Source organism: Muntiacus reevesi, chromosome 1 (genome assembly GCF_963930625.1).
Source record: "Muntiacus reevesi chromosome 1, mMunRee1.1, whole genome shotgun sequence".
NCBI classification, from domain to species: domain Eukaryota; kingdom Metazoa; phylum Chordata; class Mammalia; order Artiodactyla; family Cervidae; genus Muntiacus; species Muntiacus reevesi.
The window spans coordinates 217,514,572-217,539,200 of record NC_089249.1 but is presented as its reverse complement, the minus strand read 5'-3'; the positions used below and the strand labels follow the sequence as shown (position 1 = coordinate 217,539,200).

Sequence of the window (24,629 nt, the reverse complement as noted above, 5' to 3'; positions counted from 1 at the left end):
TTTCCTTGAACATATGGAGTACTGATATAACTTTTAATATCCTTGCTATCATCTTTTCATTTCTGAGCTTGCATTGCTTTTTATCATATCATGGGTCATATTTTCTTGCTTATTTGTGTGCCTGGTGATTGTGGCTTTTTGTTTTACCTCCTTGGATACTGGGTATTTCTATATTTACTTGAGCTTTATTATGCAACATGATTAAATTACTTGAATCATTTTGATCTTTTCAGGTTTGTGGTCTGAGCTCTGTTAGACAAGACCAGGGCAGCGTTTAGTCTAAGGCTAGTTTATCCCCACTATTGATGCAAAATCTTTTGAGTACTTTACCCATTGCCCTCTGAATTGTCAGGTTTTCCATGCTGGTTGGTGAGAACGGCTATTCCTGGCCAGTGTGAGCTGTAGGGTTTGCTTCCTCTCTAATTAGAGTCTCATCCTTCTTCGTGGTTCTGTCCTGGCCCCGGTAGTTTCCTCACAAATGTGATGATCTCAGACGGAGAGTTCTCTCTCTGTCTACAGCTCTGCTCTCCAGTCTTTTACCCTGCAAATTCTGACTGCCTCCGCGTCTCTGGACTTGCAGCTCCTTCACCTTAGAGTGGCTGTGCCTAACTCCGCCTCCCTGCACTGTCACCTGAGAGCATCTCTCCAGACAGGAAGCTGGGACAATCCTTGGGCTCACTCCACTTTCCACCCCCATCTCCCAAGGATCACTGTCCTTCATTGTGGTCACTGTCCAGTATCTTGAAAACTGCCATTTCATACAGTTTCTCTAGTTTTCTAGTTGCAGATAGAGTAAACTTAGTCCTGGTTGGTATATCCATTTTACAAACTAGAAACTGAAGGTCTGAGCCGGTAAGTAGCTGTGAACTATTAGTGGAACCAGTACTGGAATCTAGGCATTATAAGGCATTTTACTCCAAGACCTGGTGCTTTTCCCACAATGTCGTGCTGCCTTTTCTAAGTAGCAATTTCCTTATGTAATTGAAGTTTACCCCTTTAAGCCTTAAAGTTTAAGCTAAGCCATTTTTTGTTGGAAAAAAATTTAAAAATGATTAAGTACTCCCTGCCTTCTTAAACATCTTTCAAGGTAGCGCTAGTGGCAAAGAACCCACCTGCCAATGCAGAAGACCCAAGAGGTTCTGGTTCGATTCCTGGGTTGGGAAGATCTCCTGGAAAAGGGCATAGCAACCCACTCCAGTATTCATGCCCAGAGAATCCCATGGACAGAGAAGCCTTCTTAAAAAGAGCACTTTGATCATATTTGAATCTCTACATTATTAATATTAGTTACAATTTTGTCATGGTTATCAACCCTATCTGACCTAAGCAGTCCCTTTTTAATTAAATAATTAGTTTAGTAGTTAATCCCTTTTATCTTGAAGCATCTGGACCCTTGACAATCACCAGGCTGGGACTGCTGCACTTGCTGCAATTGTGATGGGCAAAGAAGTGCTAGCAGGTCCCTCCCTTCCCCGACTGTACTAAAATGGCCCTCCTCTCCCTGCTGATGAGGGTCAGTTACCCCTGTGTTCAGGTCCCTGGACACAGAGTTCAGAGTGCCCTGGGGGGCAGCCGTAGCTTACAGTTGAACGGACTTGCTGTGGACCCTGGCAAGTGTAACCCTCTTGAGAAGTAGGACCTTCTACCCCGTAGGGCCCAGCTTTGTGAGGACAGCAAGGGTAACCCCACCACCACCACTGTGAGTCATGGGGAGTGACAGTGAATGGGGCTACTCTTGCTTCTACCCCTTGGTTCTTAGACCCACATATTACTGAGAAAGAAGCATCATGAGAGGTCCCTCATTTAACGCATATCCCACATTCTGAAAAATAGCAGTGCAGTCTTTTAGTGTACTGACTGAATACTATGAGTTGGTGCTTCACTTGTGCCTTCAAAAGGTAGTTCTGGTGTTCTGTGAGGCTGGCTGCTTCTGGCTGGTGCAGGATGTAACATATAATATAACCAGTGGGTTCCATCGTCATGGGCTCACTCCCACACTTACTTTGCCATAAAGTGGGTTTCCTGGTTGGATGCTATGTTATATAGGATACTTGTGGATTGCAGAATCTATATAGATAGTAGTGCTGGCTGAGGCTTTGCAAACAGGGAACACAAGCCCTTACCTAGAACAGCTATCCATCCCTGTGAGGAACAAATTGCTGGCCCTTTTGGGATGAAGGGAGTCTGAAGTAGTTGATTTGGCACCAAGTAGCCAGTTGGTCTCTCTGAGGATTAGTGCCTATCGCTGACAGGTTAGCCATTTCATAGGCAAGAGTAGCTAGACTGACCTTGGTAATCTATATGCACATTAGGGAATGCAGCGGATTCCCATCCCCCAGATCTTCCCTCCACCACTCTGACTCAGCTCTCTGCCCATAGGAGGCTGACCTCTTTGTTACCGCATCATCTGGGCTCCCTTGCCCTATAGGTTTGATCACTGGGAGGCCCAGCAGATCAGAGAGTAAGAGGAGAGATTATCTCCTAGCTTCTTATCTTCCAAGTCTTGGTTTTGCAGATCTGTCAAAGGACACACCTCCTCTTGAGCAGACCTTTGTTTAACTCTGAGCATTCACAGGATTCCAGCAACAGTTCCCTCTTCTCACTTCAGCGAGAAATAGTCATGGCCTCCCACTGTTTATACTCCAGAATGCTTCTTTCACATCCCCTGTTGGCTTTACTTAATCTGCCCCACCATATAAACAGTCTCTACAAACTATCTTCAGTTTGAATACTATCTCTTCCTTCCAGGGTCCTAACTGACATAAGATAGAGTATTTTCTTCCTTGCCTTTTAAAATGATGTGTAGACAGTAAACATATTTTCACCTTTCCTTAATTCACTTGACAAATATTTGCCAGATCCTGCACTGTTCTTTGAGAAAACAGTGGCGAACAAGACAAAGGGGAAACTTTGTCTTGTTAATAAAGAGGTAACTTCAAACAGTGATAAATGATTCCCCTGAGTAATCCTTCTGAAGACTGTGAGTGAGGCTTCCTTAGATTGGACATGTGGGTAGGTCTTTCGGAGATAGTAAGGTTTAAGGACCTGAGGACCTTATCCTAAAGGAGGAGCTTGCTCAAAGATCCTAGAGCAGGGTATTCCAGATAGTGAGGCAGTAGGCAAGGACAAAGGACAAAGGAACCAATGAGCTTGGCTTTTTTAGTACACAGAAGCTTCTGGAATATAGTGAACAATACGTGCAGGTGATGGGCAATTTGCCTATGTGTTTGTAGCAAGAATGAAGTGCCAACTTATAATATGGTGTTGACTTCTTTTCAAAGAAGACAATCCAGTTTGCTGAGCAAATACTTTTCAGGCTACTTATTGGGCATATATTAGATTTTAGCAAGACCTTCTCTGTCTAACGACTCAACTGTAACCCCAAGTCACCTAAGTCACCTAAGTCACAGCTATGAAGTTGCAGGGCTGAGGTGCCAACCATTTCTGTTTTACTCCAATCTCGGAGGTACTTTTCTCCTCCAAGTTAAGGGAGTAAGGAGGAACATGTAAGCTGAAGGTCCTCAGCAGTTTTAAGAGCTTTGTAATGTGTCCAAAGAAGCTAATAAATCCGAAGATAACCAGAGAGGGAGTAGGAAGATACACGGGTCCTTTTTTTCTTTGTTTTTTTCCAAAAACCACTGTGTATTTGCCCAAATTACAAAGATCCAAGTTAGTCTGTTGTTTTTATTTGAGTATTACTGGAGTCAGTGGGAGACTATGTAGGACCCATTTTAGGATACAATATGCCAAGTAGGAATTTGAGCCAGCAGAGAATGCACCTGACTTCAGTCTTGCCCCCCTTTCTTAAAAAAGACTGTTCCAGCCGCTTGATTATCATTCAGGTTTTCCTACGTTAACCACGTGTTAAAGAATATACAGAATCACAGTATGGCTTAAATGTGGTACATACTAGATGATTATTTTTGGCCATATTGTGTTTCCATTGGGCTTCACTGGTGGCTCGGATAGTAAAGAATCTGCCAGCAATGCTGGAGACCCGGGTTCAATCCCTGGGTTGGGAGAACCCTTAGAGAAGGACGTGGCAACCCACCCCAGTATTCTTGCCTGGAGAACTCCATGGACAGAGGAATCTGGCGGGCTACCAGTCCGTGGGACCGCAGAGTCGGACACGATTGAGCCACTAACACTTTCTTGTGCTTCCATTACAGAATGAAGCTATCAGCTCATCAAAAGTTGGAGTTCTTTCCCCCTATCTTTTGCACTTGTTAAAAGTCTCAATTTTCTCAAAGGAAAGCCCTTACCTAGGTCAGTAATTGTAAGACTTATTACAATGGTCTGGCACATAATAAATGGTGAGGGTATTAAAGATTCTTAGATTCACTCCTCTGCTAGACGCAATCCCGACTAACTGCGTCTGCGTGAATGCACAAGAGGTCCCTTTCCGCCACCAAACGGCGCTAGGACACCATCCAGAAACGATTCACCAAGTTGGTCCTAGGGTTTAAAGTTTTGAACTCTTTAAAAAAGTTTCAGAAAGGTTAATTCACAAATTGAGGGGAATCTTCCCAAGAAATGGGTGATGCCGCAGCCAGCGGTGGGCTGCCGAAGGCGCTCTCAGCCTCCGGGTGCACTTCAGACCTCTTGGGATTTTGCAGCTGGAACTCGGGCTGGGGAGTCGCAGACGCGCGGGAGCGGCAGTGGGTGCAACCCGACGGCGACAGCAGGTAGGGGCAGAGGTGCGTGCTGAGCGCTCTGGGCTCGCGGGGCGCGCTCGGGGGGTGCTCGGAGGAGCGGGCTTCCTTCCCGCCCCCGCCCCCTCGCCGCGCCGGGCCGCCGGGGCCGCTCCTCCCCTGGGTGGGTCCCGGCTCCTTTTCTGGCAGGGTCTATTTGCATAGAGGAAACTGCCCAAAGTGGCCGCTGTGGAGGAGCTGGCAGCGGGGAAGGGGGTGTGCGCCGCGGTCCAGCAGCTGCCCAGAGGCCGCGTCCCGCGCGCGGCCGACCTCGTGCCTCGGGCTCTCCCGACCGCTCCCACACGCTCAGCCCGCGTCCCCGGGCTCTGTGCACCGCCGGCTCCGAGAGCTCACGCCAGACGAGCGCGCCATGAGTCCAGGCCGGCGCGCCTGCGAGGACGAGCGGAACGGAGAGCCGGCTGGCGGCGGCGGCGGACCGGTGAGCCCGGCGACTGGAGCGCGGGCCTGGGCGGTGAGCGCGCTGTGCCTGCTGCTCTCCGCGAGTTCGGCGGTCGCCTGCCTGCTGCTGGGCGTCCAGGCGGCCGCGCTGCAGGGCCGGGTGGCGGCCCTCGAGGAAGAGCGGGAGCTGCTGTGGCGCGCGGGGACCCCCGACGCCTTGGCCGCCTGGGCCGAGCCGCGGCTGGAGCGCCTGCTGCGTGAGGTAGGGCGCGGCGTGCCGGGCGGGGAGTGTCCGTGCTCCGGGAGCCGTGGCGCTGGGGAGGGGTCGCCCGCCAGCGGTGAGCGCCCGAGTGCGTCCCGGCAGGCTGCACGGGGAAGGGTCGGAGGCGACCGAGGCTGGGGTGCAGGCGGCCGAGCGATCGGTCCTACAGTTCCCGCCCCAGCCTCAGGGTCGGCTTGCGGGAAAAACAAGCTTAGAAGGACTGTTTCGGGGACAAGCAAGGGGAGAAAGAGGAAAGGCTGCGGACTTTGAAGTAACAGATCTAGGGGCGAGTTTCCACGGGTGTGCGCGCTTGGACCGGTGGCTTCCCGCCTGCGTTAAGCGCCTGCCCTCTTACCTGTGCCGGGATAATGAAGGAGGTGTCTGGTGACTCTTGTCACTGGTAGCAGCTGCTGTCCCCAGCGCTGATATATTTGCAGAGGTGTGGGGGCCTCCAGCAGACCAGAGGTTTCCTGGTGGCGGGAAGCCTCTGTCAGACCCGGACCAGGGTCCTTGGAGGGACATGGTCAATTCAGCCTGCCCTGTCCACCCTCTGACCAGTCAGCAAAGTGTTTCGGAGCAGCTCCATCTTGGGGGTGCTGTGCTATGCCTGGGGCTCCTTGAGCTCCGTGCGCATTCAGCGCAATGGAGACTTGTGGGGACGCCAGCATCAGCTTGGCAGGGTGAGAGGAAGAAAAAACAGGGCCAGAAAACCCAGATTCTAGTTTAGGTTGACTCCATCTGGGCGATGCCACCTGGGCATTATGGACACAGCAGATCTTGAGTTTCCTTGCTAGAAGTATCATATGAGATTCTGTGACACTTCTGTTAGGGTTGCTGCTATACGTCTTCAAAGCGGGAGTTACATTTGGGACTTCAAACTTGCACCCATCATGTTGATCAAAACCACCTTCTGTGCATCGGGGCACCTCCCAACAGAATGGTGGTGATAGACTGGTCGGCGCACCCCTGGCTGTGCTGTCTTCCCTTGCCCGAGCCATCCTCTACTTTCTAGGAAAGGCAGCTAACCGGATATCCCCAGCATACTCCCCAAAGTGTTAGTCGCTCAGCCCTGTCCCACTCTTTGTGACCCCATGGACTGTAGCCTGCTAGGTTCCTCTGTCCTTGAGATTTCCCAGTCAAGAATACTGTAGTGGGTTGCCATGTCTTTCTCCAGGGCATCTTCCCCACCCAGGGATCAAACCCTGGTCTCCCACATTGCAGGCAGATTCTTTACCATCTGAACCACCAAGGAAGCCCTCAAAGGACATCCTTAACTATAGTATGAAAAGCACTACAGAGTTTCAAGGTAGAGGAGAGGAAGGGTAGGCTTGTTAACTGTGGAGTCCCCTGAATTGTGCTCAGCTGTGATCTTTATTAATGAGCTGTGTATCCATTGTTGAGTTGATTCGAGTTCTTTAAAGAGAGCGGGAGAAGACTGCAGCATGCCTTTTTGATCACCATACCTATTTCTTAGTCATTTTAAGCCAGTATTACATCTCTTCTAGCTTGGTTTTGGACAAAATTGCTCCTTCATGAAATGATTTTCTATGTTCCTCCTGAAAGTGCCTGTAGACTTCAGAAATCTTTCTGGAGCACTGCTGGCAACTCCTGGTGTTGGTTTCATAGTTGCAGCCCATTATCTTTTGGCAAATCCTTAGAGACCAGGGTTTTGAACTGATTTATGGAAGGCTAGTAAAATTTCTACCTGTTAGTGCAATAATCATGGCTGTTCTTTCGAATAGGGGGGCCCTCTCACTTAGTAAAAAATAAACTAGTAAGTTTGATTGAGTACATCAGAAATCCTGGTAAAACTTTTTATGAGGAACTTGCAAATTGTGTCCATTCCAACAGGGAGGAGGGTCCCAGGAAAGCAGCCACCACTGAGAAGTGTGGATTCTTAAGTCCTGAACTACGCAGATCATAGGAGAGACTGTAATTGTTCCATCCTGCTTCCAAGGAGTTACTGGGCAGAGTATTCCATCTCTGCCTCTCTCCACCACCACCCCCTTTTCTCTTCTTCAATAGTAAGGTGAAAGAAAAATTTCAAATCCTGGGATTTTCACTTGAAATTTGCTATTCCATTCTGCAGGCTATGCCTTTAGTATAGGACACATCTCAACTAACCAGACTTGATGTGGAGGAGTCTCTACTTGGAGCATCTGAGATGCCATACTACAAGTGTAGTCGGGGTTGAGCTTCTGGCTGTGTGTCCCTGTGAAACGGGATCTCTTTCCCAGGGCGCCAGGCTGTTCCTTCTAGCCATTCTTCTCACAGATGTTGCTGGATGGGAAATGTACACAGCCTGGACAGTGACCCTGAGAGCCCCTGGCTGAGATGAGGGGACTGTGGGAAGTGCATAGTGGGAGTTGGTAATTGACTTTAAATAGAGCTGAATATAACTTAAAAAAAAAAAAAACTATTCAATATGAAGGACAAATAAATGATGAACTAAAAAATCTCTTAAAGAAAGCACATTTGTACTTGAATATGTTTTTCAGTTCTAATTGTTCTCAGGAAGCATCCTTTCAGCCTGTGCTGCAGTGGTTGTGTATGTGAGGGTGCCTGCAGCTTGTCCTTTTACCAACAAGCTTGTTTTCAGAGAAGAGAAATCCTTGCCAACTATACACAACTTTCATGTCGGAAAAATAGAAATAAGCCGACAAAAGCCACTGTTAACATGGAACCCACTGTCTTTGTTCCCTTGGGAACGGAACCCTGAAATAACTTCTTTGGAACTGATTGATGTGCCTGATAACATAAATACAGAAGCTACAAAAAAGAATATTCATGATAACTCATGATTATTAAAGACCCTTCCCATGGTATGAAATAAATGGTTTTCAGAAAATAAGCAAGACTTTGGAGCAAGAGTCCTTAACAGTGTATCTTCAGTATGACCCCAAAATATAAATGCAAAATAAGCATCTGATATGATGCTTTATAAGTGCTTTAAATAGCTTGCCTCAGTAATCAAACCCTTCCATTAGTTATACCTAAAGTATTACAAAAGCTTATATTTTAGAGTAAATAAAACAGCTGCTGCTATACCACGGTAAAAATCTTAATGCAAGGATTAAAGAAACATTTAGTATTAAAAGAAACTATTCCCAGCTTACAATGGATTTGTTGTTGGCTGTTGGTCTTCCCTTGTCCAGACCAATCAGTTTGAAAATAAGAAAAACCCAAAGACTCAGGGTAAAATTCAAGTCCTTTCCTTCACTACCATCAACTATATATATATATATATATATTAGTAAAGTTAGCATAAAACCCAGAATCAAATGGACCTTTTTGGCCTCTGTGGCAGCTTATCACTTGTCAGGATTGGTCTGTGGTACACACTTAAAAATGCCAGTTTTTAAATCCCATGGGTCAACTGGAAATGGTGTATAAATCATAGCTACATTTATTTCCTTGACATTTCCTGGTTTCCAAACCAAAAAAAGTTTTTTTTCACTTACTTCCTGGCATGTTCACTTTATCTCTCCACTTTTTTTTTCTTCCCCTTTTTGCAACAGTTTAGGAGACCTTTATAATAACAGCAGCTTGTTTAGAACAAGCCAACTATCAGGGTATTCCTTTCACAAAGATATTTTGAAATTGTTGAATTGGACTTTTATACATTGGCTTTAAAAATTTACAGCATCACTCCTGAAGTTGGGGATCTATAAGGTGAATGAATTTATACCAGCAGGCTGAGAAGGGTAGATGATAAATGGGATTTCAGTCCCACAATTTACTAGTCCTGGCATCTAACCTCTTCAACTTCCTGAGCTCCAACTTCCTCTTTCCTAATATGATGGCCACAACTACCTATGCAGTGATGCGCAAATAAGGTAATGCAAAGTGTTGGTCAGTAAGCCTTTTGATGGCAAGTACCAGAATACCCTTGTGGCTCAGCTGGTAAAGAATCCGCTTGCAATGCAGGAGACCTGGGTTTGATCCCTGTGTTGGGAAGATCCCCTGGAGAAGGGAAAGGCTACCCACTACAGTATTCTGGCCTGGAGAATCCCATGGACTGTATAGTCCATGGGGGTCGAAAGGAGTTGAACATGACTGAGTGACTTTCACTTTCACCAAAATACCCAAGTGTGATCCCTTAAATAATACAGTTGTTGGATTCGCTTGCATAACCAGAGAAGCCTGAAAGTCAGGCTGCAGACCTTGGGTCAGTTCCATGACTTGGCCATGCCTGGGTTTCAGGTTATTATCTGCCATTCTCTTGGCCTTTCCTCATGGTCATAAGATGGCTGCTGCAGCCCCAAGCATATGTCTTCACAAAAGAATAGCCAAGGTAGAAGGGAAGAGAGCAAGAAAAAGCCATCTTCTCGAGAGACTTCCTCCTTTATTTGAGTCGGGGAAATTTCCTTATAGCCGCCAGCCAGAATCGGGACCAGTGACCACCATCATCCTGTCAAGGGTAATGGGGTTGCCACAGGAGACTTTGGCCAAGTTTGGTATATCCTCTGAGTCTGGGCATGTTTCCAGTGGAAGAAAATTGTAGCTTTGTGTGGAAGGGAGCCTAGGACTAGCGATTAGGAAGCAACTAACAGTGGCAGGTGGGTGCCCTAGAATGTTTCCCTAGAGGAGGACAAGAGTGGGGGTAGGGGAGGGGAAAGTCATCAAACTGCGGTACCGCAGTTTTCGTAACCATGTCCTCTTCACTGCTGCACATTTTGGGAACACTCTCCAGCCGCAAAATTTCTGTTTCCTTCAAGGTCCTGCTTTCCAGCTCTGCCTCTAGCCATAGTCAAAGACAAGGTTGATAGTTTGGGATTCTCTCTGGCACAATCCTATGCTTTGTAGTTTGTAATCTTGAATCCTTAAGCATCTCCTGTTCTGATCCCAAAATGACTGGCTGGAGTGGCTGGGGATGGCACTCTAGAGTCCTGCTTTCCAACGCTTTCCACATCATGGCACACACAAAAAATGATGACACCTGCCCATTACCGGGCAGTAAGTGGAAGAGGTTCCTCGGGCTGGAGAGAACTGTCCTAGCAGCTCTGAGGACCAAGGAGATCAGTAAACCTGAATCCATATGTGGTGCCTTGTACCCATCAGGTATGCCCAGACAGCTCTGCTTCCCCTCCTCAGCCCAACCCCAGCTATAGGCCCCCTTAGTTTTTTTCAACATCCATATCTCACCATGACCTCCAGATCCCCTTCTAAAGTGTGTACAGTTACAATCATGGTCCCAGAGCAGGATGTTTCTTTACCTTCACTGAGCATCATCTCATTAGGTTCCACCTTTCTAGTTGTCTTTGGATCCTTATTCTATCAAATGGCAATGTGACAGGACCCCGACTCTCACTTAATTAAAAAGGGAATTCATTGGCTGGAGTAACTGAAATGTCTAGGAAATGTCTGCTCAGGCACAGTTAGAGGTGCCTTGATTTTGTGTTTCTCTGTGTTGGCTCTGTATTTGTCTTCCCATGAAATGGCAGAGCAGCTGTCAGCAGCTCCAAGTCCATATCCTCAGTGTTAGAGTTTCTCTTTCCTGATAGTTCCCCTGAATCACTCCAGTGGTCAATATGGTTTGCCTGAACTGGTCACTGAGATGAGCCAGGCAGCCTCTCTGATCACAGGGTCTGGGAGTGGGGGGATGGGTTGTGCACCTATGCACATCTGTGTATACCCCACTGGAGCTGAAAGGACTGGGGGTGGAGGATGGTCCCTAAAGGACAATTTGGAGTGTTGTTTTTAGAAGAAGAGGAAGAAGGCATGGGGCCAGTCAGATCAAGTAGATGATCACCCAAGGAATAACAAGAGAGGGGCTTGGGCAACAAGCTGGAGCCACATACTGGAGAAATTCTTCCTCAATTACTTGACATCCAGCTACAGGATTTTCGATCAAATGGGATAGGCTGTAGGTTGGTAGATACTTGTTCTGTAGGTGTTTATGTATATTGATAAATTGGGGTTTATCTGTGGTTGTATCAAAATCTGTGTATCTCTGAATATAGTATGCTCACAAAATGTGAGCTTAACAAGTTATAGGATAACTTTAAATCTTAAAACTTCCCCCACAACAGCATCATGAGTTTTGGAAGACAGAGGTTATTGTCCTTGTTTTACAAGGGAGGAATGTCACTGAGAGGAAGGCCAGGACCTGTTCTGGGCACACAGGCCAGGCCTAGGCTCTCTAGGGCAGCAGAAGTCTTTGGCAGGAGGAGTGATAAGGGAGGGTGCATCTTCTCCACCGTTGGTATGAGGTTCATGTCCAGCCGAGGGCAGTCAGGACCGCCTGCTCCCAGGGCCCGCCTTCCTCAGCCCACTTCCATCTGCTTCCCAGGGAGTGCTCTTCCCATAGGAGTGTACGTGTGAGGAAGGAGGCTGCTCTCTGTGCTGGTTGAGGAGTGTTGGGGTGCCCTGAGTCTTGGTGACCTGGAGCAGTGAGGCCAGGAGGTGGCTCAGCTTTGCCTGGTGCTGTGGGTGATGGTGGCCTTGAGGGACCTGAGTCTGAAGAGGAGGTGCTCTGGACAAGAAGTCAGAAGTCCACTGTCTTTCATCTGTTCAAGCTGCTGTTACGAAACTGGATGGCTTAAACAACAGATACTTATTTCTCACAGTTGTGGAGGCTAGGAAGTCCAGAATCAAGGCATCAGCAGGTTTGGTGTCTGGTGAGGACCTGCTTCCTGGTTCATAGATAGCTGTCTTCTCACTTTGTCCTCTTAGAGCAGACAGAAGGGCTGAGGGAGCTCTCTAGGATCTCTTTTCTTGTTGTTTTTCGGTCGATAAGTTGTGTCTAACTCTTTGCAACCCTGTAGACTGTAGCCCTTGCTTGCAAGGTCTGATGCTGTAAAGAGCAGTATTGCATAGGAACCTGGAATGTTAGGTCCATGAATCAAGGCAAATTGGAAGTGGTCAAACAGGAGATGGCAAGAGTAAATGTCGACATTCTAGGAATCAGCGAACTAAAATGGACTGGAATGGGTGAATTTAACTCAGATGACCATTATACCTACTACTGTGGGCAGGAATCCCTTAGAAGAAATGGAGTAGCCATCATAGTCAACAAAAGAGCCTGAAATGCAGTACTTGGAAGCAATCTCAAAAACGACAGAATGATCTCTGTTCATTTCTAAGGCAAACCATTCAATATCATGGTAATCCAAGCCTATGCCCCAACCAGTAATGCTGAAGAAGCCAAAGTTAAACGGTTCTATGAAGACCTACAAAACCTTTTAGAACTAACAACCAAAAAAGATGTCCTTTTCATTATAGGGGACTGGAACACACAAGTAGAAGGTCAAGAAACACCTGGAGTAACAGGCAAATTTGACCTTGGAGTACAGAATGAAGCAGGGCAAAGGCTAATAGAGTTTTGCCAAGAGAACGCACTGGTCATAGCAAACACCCTCATCCAACAACACAAGAGAAGATTCTACACATGAACATCACCAGATGGGCAACACCGAAATCAGATTGATTATATTCTTTGCAGCCAAAGATGGAGAAGCTCTATACAGTCAGCAAAAACGAGGCCAGGAGCAGACTGTGGCTCAGATCATAAACTCCTTATTGCCAAATTCAGACTTAAACTGAAGAGAATAGGGATAACCACTAGACCATTCAGGTATGACCTAAATCAAATCCCTTATGACTATACAGTGGAAGTGAGAAATAGATTTAAGGGACTAGATCTGATAGACAGAGAGCCTGATGAACTATGGATGGAGGTTTGTGACACTGTACAGGGGACAGGGATCAAGACCATCCCCATGGAAAAGAAATGCAAAAAGGCAAAATGGTTGTCTGAGGAGGCCTTACAAATAGCTGTGAAAAGAAGAAAAGCAAAAAGGAAAGGAGAAAAGGAAAGGTATTCCCATTTGAATGCAGAGTTCCAAAGAATAGCCAGGAGAGATAAGAAAGCCTTCCTCAGTGATCAATGCAAAGAAATAGAGGAAAACAACAGAATGGGAAAGACTAGAGATCTCTTTAAGAAAATTAGAGATACCAAGGGAACATTTCATTCAAAAATGGACTCAATAAAGGACAGAAATGGTATGGACCTAACAGAAGCAGAAGAGATTAAGAAGAGGTGGCAAGAATACACAGAAGAACTATACAAAAAAGATCTTCATGACCCAGATAATCACAATGGTGTGATCACTCACCTAGAGCCAGACATCCTGGAATGTGAAGTCAAGTGGGTCTTAGAAAGCATCACTACGAACAAAGCTAGTGGATGTGATGGAATTCCAGTTGAGCTATTTCAAATCCTGAAAGATGATGCTGTGAAAGTACTGCACTCAATATGCCAGCAAAGTTGAAAAACTTAGCAGTGGCCACAGGACTGAAAAAGGTCCGTTTTCATTCCAATCCCTAAGAAAGGCAATCCCAAAGAATGCTCAAACTACCACACAATTGCACTCATCTCACACGCTAGTAAAGTAATGCTCAAAATTCTCCAAGCCAGGCTTCAGCAATACGTGAACCGAGAACTTCCAGATGTTCAAGCTGGTTTTAGAAAAGGCAGAGGAACCAGAGATCAAATTGCCTGAATCTGCTGGATCATCGAAAAAGCAAGAGAGTTCCAGAAAAACATCTATTTCTGCTTTATTGACTACACCAAAGCCTTCAACTGTGTGGATCACAATAAACTGTGGAAAATTCTGAAGAAAATGGGAATACCAGACCACTTGACCTGCCTCTTGAGAAACCTATATGCAGGTCAGGAAGCAACAGTTAGAACTGGACAGGAAACAACAGACTGGTTCCAAATAGGAAAAGGAGGACATCAAGGCTGTATATTGTCACCCTGCTTATTTAACTTCTATGCAGAGTACATCATGAGAAACGCTGGGCTGGAAGAAGCACAAGCTGGAATAAAGATTGCCGGGAGAAATATCAGTAACCTCAGATATGCAGATGACACCACCCTTATGGCAGAAAGTGAAGAGGAACTAAAAAGCCTCTTGATGAAAGTGAAAGAGGAAAGTGAAAAAGTTGGCTTAAAGCTCAACATTCAGAAAACTAAGATCATGGCATGTGGTCCCATCACCTCATGGGAAATAGATGGGGAGACAGTGAAAACAGTGTCAGACTTTATTTTTGGGGGCTCCAAAATCACTGCAGATGGTGACTGCAGCCATGAAATTAAAAGACGCTTACTCCTTGGAAGGAAAATTATGACCAACCTAGATAGCATTTTAAAAAGCAGAGACATTAGTTTGCCAACAAAGGTCCATCTGGTCAAGACTATGGTTTTTCCAGTGGTCATGTATGGATGTGAGAGTTGGACTGTGAAGAAAGCTGAGTGCCGAAAAATTGATGCTTTAGAACTATGGTGTTAGAGAAGACTCTTGAGACTGCAAGGAGATCCAACCAGTCCATCCTGAAGGAGATAAGTCCTGGGTGTTCATTGGAAGGACTGATGCTGAAGCTGAAACTCCAATACTTTGGTCACCTGATGCGAAGAGGTGACTCATTGGAAAAGACCCTGATGCTGGGAGGGATTGGGGGCAGGAGGAGCAGGGGACGACAGAGGATAAGATGGCTGGATGGCATCACCGACTCAATGGGCATGAGTTTGAGTAAACTCCGGGAGTTTGTGATGGACAGGGAGGCCTGGCGTGCTGCGATTCATGGGGTTGCAAAGAGTCGGACACGACTGAGCAACTGAACTGAACTGAGACTGTAGCCCGCCAGGCTCCTCTGTCCATGGGATTCTCCAGGCAAGAATACTGCAGTGGGTGGCCATTTCCTACTCCAGGGGATCCTCCTAACTCAGGAATGAAAGCTGCATCTTCTGTATCGGCAGACTGATTCTTTAGCACTGAGACACCTGGGATGCTGGCGTCTCTTTTATAAGCATACTGATTCCATTTGTAAGGGCTCCACTCCCATGTCCTAACCCCCTCGCAAAGACCCCATCTCCTAATACATCATATTGGGGATTAGGTTTCAACACATGAATTGCAGGGAGTGAGGGGCACAAACATTCAGTTTATAGCAGCCTCTACCACCTGCTGGCTGTGTGCCCAGGCTGCTCCAGAACCTCAGTTCTCTACGCATGAGGTGGGGCTGAGAGCACTGCTCAACCTGTGGGGAGGGGCCATGGTGATTCAGGGAGAGAAGGGAGGGCTGGACAGAATATTTTGCGCAGCCCAGGGTGAGCTCTGAGCCTTGAATCTCACTCTTCTTACATGTCAAGGCCCCATAGAGCTTTGGTGTAATCCTGTACTTTCAGGGAGCCTTCTTTTTCACCACAGATTTCTACACATTTCCCCCTTTTCCCCTATAATTCTGACTTCTGACCCCCACTAGGCATTGTTAGGTATTGGTGGGAGATATAGTTCTTTCATACCCTTTTCTCTTTGCTCAGAAACTTCTCAACTCATCCTCCCTTAGGATGTTAGACCCAGTGTTGGGAATTAGCATGCCTGCTTGGCAACCCTTCCCCTTTCTCCTTTTTTAAAAAATTTAAATAACCAAGATGTATGCTAATCTAACGTGGTTAATATTATTGATGATCCCACCACCCTAAAACAAGGACTATGTAACCTTTTGCGTGATTTTCTCCAGTCTTTGTTTGGATGTACAGATTCATAGACCTCTAAGTGTGCACACCATTTACACCTTGCCTCTGTGTATTTCAACCTTTTTATCAAAAACGTTTTTCCAAGTGCTGTGCAGTCCTTGTGGTCATGTTTCATGACCACATAAGATTTCATAGGTGGAATCTGCATCCCTCTATTAACACGACATCTAGGGCAGTTCACACCTTTGTTGGTACAGTACGGCTGATGGTTTTGTGGGGAAGGCTTCTTCTATTATTTTTTATGATGTAGAGCAACTGCCTAAAAAGGATCATTTTTAGGGCTTTGTATTTTGTCTTGATTTTGGAACATCCAAGTTTGTCCATGACATACATGTTTATCCTGCTGTGGAATTCCCAAACTGTTAAATTATTTTGTTAAATGATTTTGTTATATCAAATTTAAATCAAATTGTTAAATCAGGCTTCAAGTTTTATGATGGGAAAAGTAGATTCAATCTGTCTTTCGGTTGAGCTTCTATGTTAGTTAGGTCTGTTGTTGCTGAAAGCAAAAGCAAAAAGCAAATGATAAAGAAATCTGAAAATAAGATTTGGAAGAACTCTGAAGATTTCATTTCAGAATTAGGCTCATTTGTTGATTTGGTGCAGAATCCTCCTGAAGCAGTGTTTTGCGGAGCCGAGCACTGCACTCTGTCGCAATGCAATTTCTAGTTCTGTGAACAAATGTAACAGTGTAAACTTCTCCATAGGCCACACAGGACCTCCAGCTCTTCTCCAATAGATTTTCTTTATGTGTAGGATCAGGATTAATCTTTAACTGTTGACACAGGCATTTAGAAAGCAGCCCCTTCATCATATCTGGAAACATATTTCAGTACCAAGCACCAACCACTGGGAGAAAAAAATAAGTTTGCAGATATAATTTTAAAAAAAATACCATGTCTGCCCTACCAGATTTTATTTTATCTTATTATTTATTTTGGCTCAGATGATAAAGAATCCACCTGCAATGTGGAAGACCTAGGTTTGATCCCTGGGTCGGGAAGATCCCCTGGAGGAGGGCATGGCAACCCACTCCAGTATTCTTGCCTGGAGAATCCCATGAACAGAGAAGCCTGGTGGGCCACAGTCCATGGGATTGCAAAGAGTCGGACACAACTGAGTGACTAAGCACACAGTATTTATTTATTTTTGGCCATACTGACTGACTTGTGGGATCTTTGTTCCCTGACCAGGATTGAACCCAGACCCTCAGTGATGAAAGCTCAGAGTCCTAACCGCTGGACTGCCAGAGAATTCCTTGCAGATATAGTTTTAAAGAAAGGCATGTCTGTGTACTCCTGGAGGCTACAGGGGAAATGGTTAAGGGCCTTCCGGTATACACCTTGGACAGAAGTTCACATATCCGTTCTTGTGGTATCTTTTTATTTTATTTTATTTATTTATTTATTAAAAAAAATTTTTTTTCTTGTGGTATTTCTTAACAACCCCATCCCAACCCCTGCTAGACAGGCTTCACTCTCCCAGAAGGGGCAGTGACCAGCCCGAGGTGGGGCTGGCAGTGTACACCCAAGCCTGGATGACCTGACTGAGTCCCAGCTCTGCACCCTTTCTGCAGCCTCACAGCAGCCCCCCATGGAAACAATACCTTAGCTTTTCCTGTCAGTGTGGACATCCTCTGCAGGTGTTTGATGTGTAGAGCGGCAGGGAATACTTTAGCTTTAAGCAGAACTGGGTTCACATCTGAGTTCTGCCATTTCCCAGCTGTGTTATTGTTGTTGGTTAGTCGCTGAGTTGTATCCAACTCTTTTGCAACCCCATGGACTGTAGCCCATCTGGCTCCTCTGTCCATGGGATTTCCCAGGCAAGAATATTGGAATGGGTTGCCATTTCTTTCTCCCGGCACTCTTCCTGACCCAAGGATCAAACCAGTGTCTCCTGCTTTGGCAGGCAGATACCTTACCACTGAGCCACCAGGGAAGCCCTCCCAGATGTGCAGACTTGGGTAAATGGTTGTTTTTCCAAACCTCAGCTTGCTCATCTACTAAATGGGGATTATTGTGTTTGCCTCATAAGGTTTCTGTGGGGATTAAACCAGTTGATATGTCTGAAGAGCTCAACACATCGTATACATCCTGAAAATGGTTCTTTTTGTTGGAATACTTTCTTTGACTGAATCCAGAAGGAATGTCTTTGTCTGCTAATTGAACAGGAGGTCCTGTGGTTACAAGCATGATCTTAAGATCTTTTTACCACTGGGGTTCTGCCATCCTGTTAAGGACACACAGAAGAGAAAAAGGTATCAACATGTCCAGTCTCTGAGTCAGTGATGTGAAATGTGACTTGGTTGTTGAAGAAAAGCAGGCTGCATTAGTTTCATAGCCCCATTTTTTTTCAGTCTCTCATTTGAGCAAAATGAGATTTTTCCATTTAAATTAAAAATTTCAGTTTTTATCACAATAAAAATATAATTATTGATGAAAATTATTAGATGGATTTTCATTGTGAAAGGACTCTCAAATAGCCAATAAGTTTGCTTTAATTAATAAGTTAGTTCCTTTAGTTAATAAGTCTGCTTTCATGAATATGCAGTATGGCACAAGTACTCCAAATGCTCATGATTAAACTAATGAGTTAAGAGGCCTCACACATATCTGTTTCAATTCATATTGGTAAATGAGAAAACCTTTATTTTTCTGATGTAGCCACAAAATTGGAGACGCAGGAGTACCATCCAATAGGTAATGTGAACTTTTAAAACAGAATTTGCTTCCAACTTTACATTGTGAAATAAATCATAAAGTAGTTGGAAAGAATTCTGGTGTTTTCAGACACAATTTAAATACATTCTGTCAATACTTAACTAGGGCCTCCAAGGAGGATCATCACCCAAAAACCAGGGTCTGTCCATTTATTTAACTGTGCTTTTTTGTGTGATGTATGGGCTGTTAGCATCTTGTGTTCACACCCATTTTTGGTTCAGATGAATGAAGGACAGGTTTACGCAGCACTGGGATTAGTGTGTGTGTGTGTGTGTGAGGGTGAGTGTGTGTGTGTGAGGGTGAGGGTGAGTGTGTGTGTGTGGGGGTGAGTGTGTGTGTGAGGGTGAGGGTGAGTGTGTGTGTGTGGGGGGGGTGGGTGGGTGAGTGTGTGTGTGAGGGTGAGTGTGTGTGTGTGTGTGTGTGTGTGAGTGTGTGTGTGAGGGTGAGTATGTGTGTGTGAGGGTGAGTGTGTGTGTGTGTGTGTGTGTGTGTGTGTGTGTGTGTGAGGGTGAGCCAGTGCAGACTGGGAGAGCCTGAGGGTGTGCATGCGTATGGGTGTGTATGTGTGTATGAGCAAGTGTGCACACGTGAGCATGAGGCCTGTGTGTGTATACATGTGAGTACACATATGTATCTATGTACATGAATGTGAGTGTGTGCATGTGTGGCGGTATGTATGAGCGTGTGTATACACATATGCAGATGTTATGTTGTCTCAGTGATCATGCCTACTACTCCATTCTTGCTATATCTCACTGTGCGCACTCTTCGCTGAACCCAGGGCAGGCAAGGTGAGAACAGGGAAGCTGGAAGAAAACTTGAAGAGCCGTAGGAACTGCAGGCATGTTTATTTCCTCTGGGCTGGCAAAGCAGTCGTAGCAGCAGATATAACATGACCTCTCATAACATAACCTCTCCTAAAATAACATCCCCAGGGCTTTCCAGGTGGAACTTATATATGCTTACAGAACAAAAGTAGCCTGTGGCCAAGCAAGTATCTCATATCACAGGTGCAGTGCTATAAATCATCTCATCTGTTACATAATCGTTATTCACAAAACACGGGGCAAGAGCAAGAGGATGTGGGGCGAGAGAGCCTGACCACGCCATCTTGGCTCATTTGCTTTTTTCCTACATATGTGTACACGGGAGCTGGGAAGGAAGTGGGAAGGATGAGACCAACTTAACCTCTTGCCTCCCCACAGAAGTCGTCCCACCTGGAAGCCTGGCACAACTCAAGCCATTGCTTCAGAGCTGGGAGACCTGGGTTTGAGCCTGGAGCTACCTCTAAACTGACCACAGTGTCCTGGGACAAATTAGTCAACCTTTCCAAGCCTCAGGTTCCTCCTCTGGAAAAAGGGTGACGGTGTCTGCTTCACTCCATTTCTATGAGAATGCAGTAAGGCCCCTTCCCCGGACTTCCCTGGGTGGCGAGGGGCCAGCCCTGCCCCCCTTACCTACTCCCCGCATGGCTGATCCTGGCCACAGGGCTGCCAGGACTGCTAACATCAGTGTCACATCCTTCCTGGGGACAGTTCCTCCTCCTCCTTCCAGCTCCTGTGATGAAGCTCACACGTTAGGAGTGGCCAGGAATGAGTTGAGCCGGAAGGAGCACCATAGTATCACTCACTCAGCCCAGCCAATCCAGGTTCTGCTGCAGATGTCTTCCTGGGCTTTTGTTTAATTAGTGCTCCCTGAGTCCATGCTCCACACGAGTCTGGCTACTGATCATTCTGCCCATTCCTCTTCTTAAATATGCTCAAGGGTGTCTCCCTTCCCTCACCCCCATCAACCCTCAATGCCTCTCACGCCTGTGGGCTCATAAGGTGAAAACGTCTCAATCTGCCTGGTGGTCAGTCCCTTTCAGCCTACTCACCGCCTCCTCTCACTGCAGTGCCCTTGGGGATAGTGAGGAAGTGGAGTGGGGTAGGGGCAGGGGTAAGTGAGGGGACCCCATCTGTTTTAGTGTACTGGCGCTGCCCTAAGAAACTACCACACCCAGGGTGGCTGAAACAACAGATGTTTCTTTTCTCATCATTCTGAAGGCTAGAAGTCTGAGATCCACGTGTCAGCAGGCTGGTTCGTCCTGAGGCCTCTCTCCTTGGATGGCCATCTTCTCCCTGGTCCTCACACGGTCCTCCTTCTGTGTGTATATGTGTCTGAATCTCCTCTTCTTAAGAGGACACCAGTCATATTGGATCAGGGCCCACTATAATAACCTCATTTTAACTTAATTATCTCTTTAAAAACCCCATCACAAATGCAGACACACTCTGAAGGACTGGGGGTTAGGACTGCAGCACATGAATTTTGGCAGGGGACATGATTCAACCCATCACCATCTAATTAGACTTAACACATCAAGAAATGCCAGATGTTCACTGTGGACAGGACCAAGAGTGCAGGGGTCAGCACGAACAGGTGGAACCCAGTGTGGGGATTAAAGCAGGCCTGACACGGCAGCTGGCTGTAGTGTGGAGAAGGCTTGGAGGCCTCACGTGGGAGCAGCCTGAATGCTCTCTTCAACATGTCAGAAGCCATGATGGAGGGAATTCCCTGGTTCAATGGCTAGGACTCCATATTCTCACTGCCAAGGGCCCAGGTTCGTTCCCTGGTTGGGGAACTAAAGACCCCACAACTCACACAGTGTGGCTAGAAAGAAAAAGAAAAACAAAGCCATGATGGAAATTGTTCATCCCCCTCGCATAGCTCACATAGTTGGTGGGATTTCTTTCTGTCACGCTGGTGTAATGAACCTGAAAAGAGGGGTTCTGATGGGAAGTGGTGTGTGTGTCTTTGAAAAGTAATGAATGGGAACATGAATTAACGATTACTGGAGACTTGCATTTTGTTTGCAGACCACACCTTTCAAAACACACTTACGCATTTTGGGACTGAACAAGGACCCTTAAGGAAATGTTTGCCGATGTGGTTTATAACAGTCATTCAGCATGCCAGTGGAAGTCACCCATTAAACTCACATTCTTTAGAGAAAAGTTTCTGAGCTCCTGCCAAATGCCTGGGTTGGGCTAGATGTTCTCATTGTCTTTACCTGGCTCTGCTGGGATGTTTGCCTGGCACCCTGGTGGAAGCGGAGGCTCAGGGTGGTGAATGGATGCCTCCTGAGCCCAGGATTCCTGCCCTGCCAGCCAGCCAAGCCCGCGGGAGCCAAGGGCCGGGGCATCCTTGTCCTCTGGCCTTTGTTAGGTTATATGTGAACTTCATATATTTGAAATGTATAATTTGCTACATTTTGACACATGTGTACACCTGTGAGATCATCTCCACAGTCAAGATAGTGAAGACACCCAAGCCCGTGACCCTCAAAACTTTTTCCTCTTTCTCCCTTGAATTCTGTTCCTTCCATTCTTTCCCACCTGCCACCCAGGTATTGCTGACTTCTTTTCACAATTGATTAGTTTTCCTTTTTGTAAGATTTTTATATGAATGGAATCACACAGTATGCATTCTTTGGGGGTGGGAAGGGAAATCTGGTTTCTTTCACTCAGTGTGATTATTGACTCTTGGATACTTTTGCATACATTGTTTGTTCATTCTTTTCCATTACTATTATTATATGGATTTACCACAATTTTTTAATCCTTTCTCCTGTGAGTGCATATTTGGATTATTTCAGTTGGAGGCTGTTACAAATAAAGCAGCTATGAACATTCATGTACACGTCTTTGTATGGACTATACGTTAATTTCTCTTGGGTATAAATACCTTGGAGTAGAATGGTTCATTGTCTGATAGATGTGTGATTAACTTTTTAAGAAACTGCCAAGTTCTTGTTCAAAACCATCTTGTCATTTTACATCCCTACCAGCAGTATATGCAAGTTTCATTTGTTCATATAGTATGTCTTTTCTGGGGGGGTGCTTTTAAGACTCTTTTTTATCCCTGGTTTTAAGGACTCCAATTATGTGATGCCTTGGTGTCTTTTCCTTCATGTCTGTTTTGCCTAAGTTTCATTAAGATTCTTGAATCTGTGAGTTTATAGTTTTCATCAAAATTTGAAAAATTTCTTCGCCATTTCTTCTTCAGATGCTTTTTTCTCCTCTCCTTTGTGGAACTCCAATTACACACATATAAAAGGCCACTTGAATCCAAAAGTTCACTAACATACTTTCTTTTTAAAATAATTCTTTCTCTCTGTGTTCATTTTGGATAGTTTCTATTACTGTTTGCTAATCTTTTCCTCTGCAATGTTTAATCTTCCATTAATCCTTTCTGTCTTCTTTTCCATCTCAGACTTCATAGTATTCATCTCTAGAATTTCAGTTTAGGTTGTTTAATATCTTTGATGTCTCCACTTAACTTTTTGAACATAGACCACACAGTTCCAATCCTTGTTTTAAGGTCTTTGTGTACTATGGCAATTGTGGGTCATTCTCAATTAACTGATTTTTTTCTCCTTATGATGGGGCCTATTTTTCCTGCTGAAAATTTCTTATTATATGCCAGACGTTATGAGTTTTACCTCTCTAGGTGCTGGATATTTTTATTTTTCTATCAATAGTCATGAGCTTTGTTAGGTCATAGTTGTTACTTGGAAATAGTTGAATCTTTGGGGGTTTTGTTTTTAAGATCCATTAGGTGGAGTCAGAGCTATGTTTAGTGTAGAGTTGATTATCCCCTACCCCTGAGGCAGGACCCTTCTTGGTACCCTGCTCAATGGCATCACTGGTGCTCTTCCCAGCCCCATGTGAGAGCTGGGCACTGTTCCCACTAATCCTTTCCTTGCCTCAGGTTGTTTCTTCACACACATGTGCCCTCTGCTGAATACCCAGTGAAGACGCTTGACGGCTTCCGTGGTTTTCTGTATGCAGCTCTCACTACCAGGCCCTTTGTTCTGCAAACTCTAGCTACTTTGGTATCCCTGGACTCCTAACTGCCAGCTTCCGCCTGTATCTCTTCTTCTTGTGCCACAGCCTAGAAAACTCTTTCCAGGCAGGAAGCCAGAGTAGTTTTTTTTTCCTGTGTCTTTGAGGATCATTCGCCTTCCTTGCTTTATCTTAATATCTTCAAACCCATTGCTTCATTTTTTTGTTTGTGGGATTTTTTTCTATTGTTGTTGTTTGGATTTTTGACATTGGTTTAGACAGGAAGGTAAATCTAATCATTCCTACTCCATCTTGCCTAGAAGAAGAAAACTGTGATATAGCCTTAAAGATTTTTTAGAATAATTTTAGATTGTGTATAGAAACATTGTGGGCTTCCCTGATAGCTCAGTTGGTCATCTGCCTGCAATGCCGGAGACCTGGGTTCAACTCCTGGGTCAGGAGGATCCCCTGGAGAAGGAAATAGCAACCCACTCCAGTATTCTTGCCTGGAGAATCCCATGGACAGAGGAACATGGCAGGCTATAGTCCACAGGATCACAAGGGTTGGACACGACTTAGTGACTAAACCACCACCAGAAACATTGTACGTGCGTACATAACCACAGTGCGTGCATGCTAAGTCACCTTAGTCGTGTCCGACTCTGCAACCCCATGGACTGTAGCCCACCAAGCTCCTCTCTCCATGGGATTCTCCAGGCAAGAATACTGGAGTGGGTTGCCGTGCCCTCCTTCAGGGGATCTTCCCAACCCAGAGACTGAACCCACATCTCTTATGTCTCCTCCATTGGCAGGTGGTTTCTTTACCACTAGCACTACTTGGAAATCCCACATAACCATAGTACATTTGTCAAAAGTAAAAAATTAAATGTGATGCAATACTCTGGAAGGCAGAATTCTAAGATTGCTCCTAAGATTACCATTCCTTGTTGTACACACTGTATAATTCCCTCCCCAGGAGTGTAGGCAGAACCTGTGATTATGATGATAAAATTGAGTTACTCAACCTATGATTGAGTTACTAATCAGTTAACTGGGTTAATTTAAAAGTTTATCCTTGATGGGTCTGAGTTAATTTAATTAGGTGAGTCCTTAAAAAAAATTGGACCCTTTCCTGAAGCATGAGAGGGTTTGTGGACAGGACCACATGGCAAGAACTGGCAGCAGCCC

At 45.5% G+C, this 24,629-nt stretch overlaps 1 protein-coding gene across 1 annotated transcript in view; it reads left to right on the top strand.

Annotated features, from left to right (window-relative positions):
• The first annotated feature begins 4,883 nt into the window (after window positions 1-4,883).
• The window catches only part of COL23A1 (collagen type XXIII alpha 1 chain), a 378,625-nt gene continuing 358,879 nt past the window's right edge, over window positions 4,884-24,629 (top strand). Inside the window, exon 1 of the mRNA XM_065918326.1 lies at window positions 4,884-5,352. Coding sequence (XP_065774398.1) covers window positions 5,062-5,352 — 291 coding nt within the window. The 5' untranslated portion in view covers window positions 4,884-5,061. The remainder of the gene's footprint in view (window positions 5,353-24,629) is intronic.